The sequence below is a fragment of the Penaeus vannamei genome, chromosome 29, assembly GCF_042767895.1.
Source record: "Penaeus vannamei isolate JL-2024 chromosome 29, ASM4276789v1, whole genome shotgun sequence".
NCBI lineage: Eukaryota > Metazoa > Arthropoda > Malacostraca > Decapoda > Penaeidae > Penaeus > Penaeus vannamei.
The window spans coordinates 1,441,577-1,444,076 of NC_091577.1; the positions used below are offsets into that span (position 1 = coordinate 1,441,577).

Genomic DNA, 2,500 nt, shown 5'->3' on the forward strand with positions numbered 1-2,500 from the left:
TGAAGAGACATCATCCAAATGAGCATGTTAATTAAATGAACTTTGATTCTTTAATTTGTTTATCTAGTTATTCACATATTTTTTATGATGTGAGTGCTTGTATCTTCAAGTCAATGCTTTTCTGTACATAAGAAATAAAACAATGGGGTATTTGCCATAGCTTCAAAGTTATGGTATTTTCGAAGTAAAAATTATCTTTGACATTTTTATGGACTTTTTACTTATGGTAGAAAGTAGCTTGTGTTTCTGACTGTTTCACATATATGTAAATGCAAGTAAAGTGTATCTGTAACTGAAGAAAGTGTGAAGTGTGAAGTGTGTGTGTGTGTGTGTATGTGTATGTGTGTGTGTGTGTGTGTGTGTGTGTGTGTGTGTGTGTGTGTGTGTGTGTGTGTGTGTGTGTGTGTGTGTGTGTGTGTGTGTGTGTGTGTGTGTGTGTGTGTGTGTGTGTGTGTGTAAAAAAAAATTGCATCAAATACCTGAGCGGTCTTGCAATTAAAAAGTAAAACATAGGAATGTGCATTTTAAGCAGATCCCACTCTACAAGTGCATCTGCACTTCTGCTAAATAAAAACATTCTAATTAAAAATTCTCACAGTACATTTAACCATAAAAAAGAGGAAGAGAAGAAGAAGAAGAAAAAATCTTCAGCTTTAAAAGATACTTTTCATCAACTTGAATTACGTCAACGCCACTCTCGTTGTATTCGGAAGCAGAAGCCCCATAATACCTCCAACTGGAAAAAAATATGAATAATGAAATAAGCAAGTAAATAAGTTGTAAACGTTAACTCTATTTAACATTCAAAGCACAAATGCCTCGATAAACTACACTGATTTGAAATGTATTAATTAGTCATGTAAAAATATATCACTTATTAATACTATTAAACCTAAATATACATATCAACTTAAGCTGGATGAGATTTTTTGAAGCATGGACAGCTGTCTTAGCGCAGACAGATCACGCCCACTTCTGAGCAAAGAACTATAGCTCATAGGCCTTAGCTTGAATTTGTTTCAAATTACAGTGCATACATATATATCTGTCCAATAAATAGTGGTTTCATACTCTAATATAATTTCATTACCCTATCTTCACCCTTTCTTAAAATCTATAGAACATAACACCTAGGTCCTGCTTCCTAGAAATGTTATACTTCAGAAAAAAAATACAAAAAAAAAACTAAACTGGTGACTATAGGAAATAGTTTTTGGACACTACTTCTGATTAAATTGTCAACAAAAATGAAAATGATAATATGGTGATAAAAAAGTTTTACCATCTAAATAATGGTAAAGATATAATGGCATCTATGATAATGATACTGACAATAACAACGACAATGATAATAAAGCTGATGAATATGTCAAAAATAATGATAATACTAATGATAATGAGAATATCAATAAAGAAAATGAAAGATATGGTGACAGTGAAAGCAACAGTAACATGAGGTGCCTAAAGGTATAAGGGCAAAATGACCAGAATGTCAAATCTAATTCATTTCCCCATCACATGATTTTCTTCTCAACTCTGAGCCCTACGAGTAAAAAGACATACATATTTCAAAACTTTCATGCAGTACTGATAACTTAACCTTTCTTCTGTTTTACTCCAGTCATTATTTTGGTCACTTCCACTCATATACTTACCAATCAAAAGACACGCAACCATAAACATTGGTACTGCACAATACACATCAATTAGACTGCCGAACACCAAATTTCCAGCTATTGCTCCAAGGCGAGCAGCAAGCAAGGTGACTGCCAATGCAGTTGATCTGCAAAAGACATATATTAATGCAGAATAAAATTAATGACAAACAACTGAGGAACAAATAACCAAGTATCTCCACTTCCATTTACTCTATACTGCCCAAAAATGATATTACCTTTCTAATAGGTGTTAATGGTAAGAAACTCTTCATTATTGCAAATAAAAGAGGGTGATTCTGGTTTTACTTCAGATAATTATAACAACAGCAAATATGCTATACAAAATAATTATGTACCTAGCTTTATCTGATTCTTCACAGTGCACACTCTCTATGGCTAAACTTAGTGATGTCTTTTGCTCACCCCGTTTCTTGATCCCAACCATTTGTGTGATATCTTATAGTAAGCATTTTTCAGTGCATTTTCTTTGGAAATGGTAACAATGGTAATAAAGAGAAAGAAAAAATAAATAAATAAAAAAAGAAAGAAAGAAAAATGGCAAAGAAGTATTTTGTATCTCTGAGGTAAGCCCTGCCTCATCTTTATTCGTTGCAAGTTTTTTTCTTTCTTTTTTTCTTGCTTTTTTATTCTTATTAATTTTTTCTTTTTTTCTTTCTTTTTATAGTCAAGCAAATACATGTACAAATATTCATGTAAATTACATCATAAATATCCATGTGCACCTATGAATCTTTGAAAACAACAACATACCGTAGATGTGTCGGGAAAAGTTCTGCTCCGAGGCAGTCTAGGGCATTAAAACCCATTGTTGAAACAGCACC

The 2,500-nt window shown here is 32.5% G+C and overlaps 1 protein-coding gene across 9 annotated transcripts in view; it reads right to left on the minus strand.

The window, feature by feature from the left end:
• The window catches only part of LOC113819282 (synaptic vesicle glycoprotein 2B), a 31,885-nt gene that overhangs the window by 1,842 nt on the left and 27,543 nt on the right, over positions 1 to 2,500 (minus strand). For all 9 annotated transcript variants that reach the window (XM_027371522.2, XM_027371520.2, XM_027371521.2 and 6 more), the window contains 3 exons: positions 2,430 to 2,500; positions 1,656 to 1,783; positions 1 to 736 (listed from right to left, as the gene is read on the minus strand). The exon at positions 1 to 736 is cut by the window's left edge and continues 1,842 nt beyond it; the exon at positions 2,430 to 2,500 is cut by the window's right edge and continues 89 nt beyond it. In XM_027371522.2, the coding sequence (XP_027227323.1) occupies positions 681 to 736; positions 1,656 to 1,783; positions 2,430 to 2,500 (255 nt within the window). In that variant the 3' untranslated portion in view covers positions 1 to 680. The remainder of the gene's footprint in view (positions 737 to 1,655; positions 1,784 to 2,429) is intronic.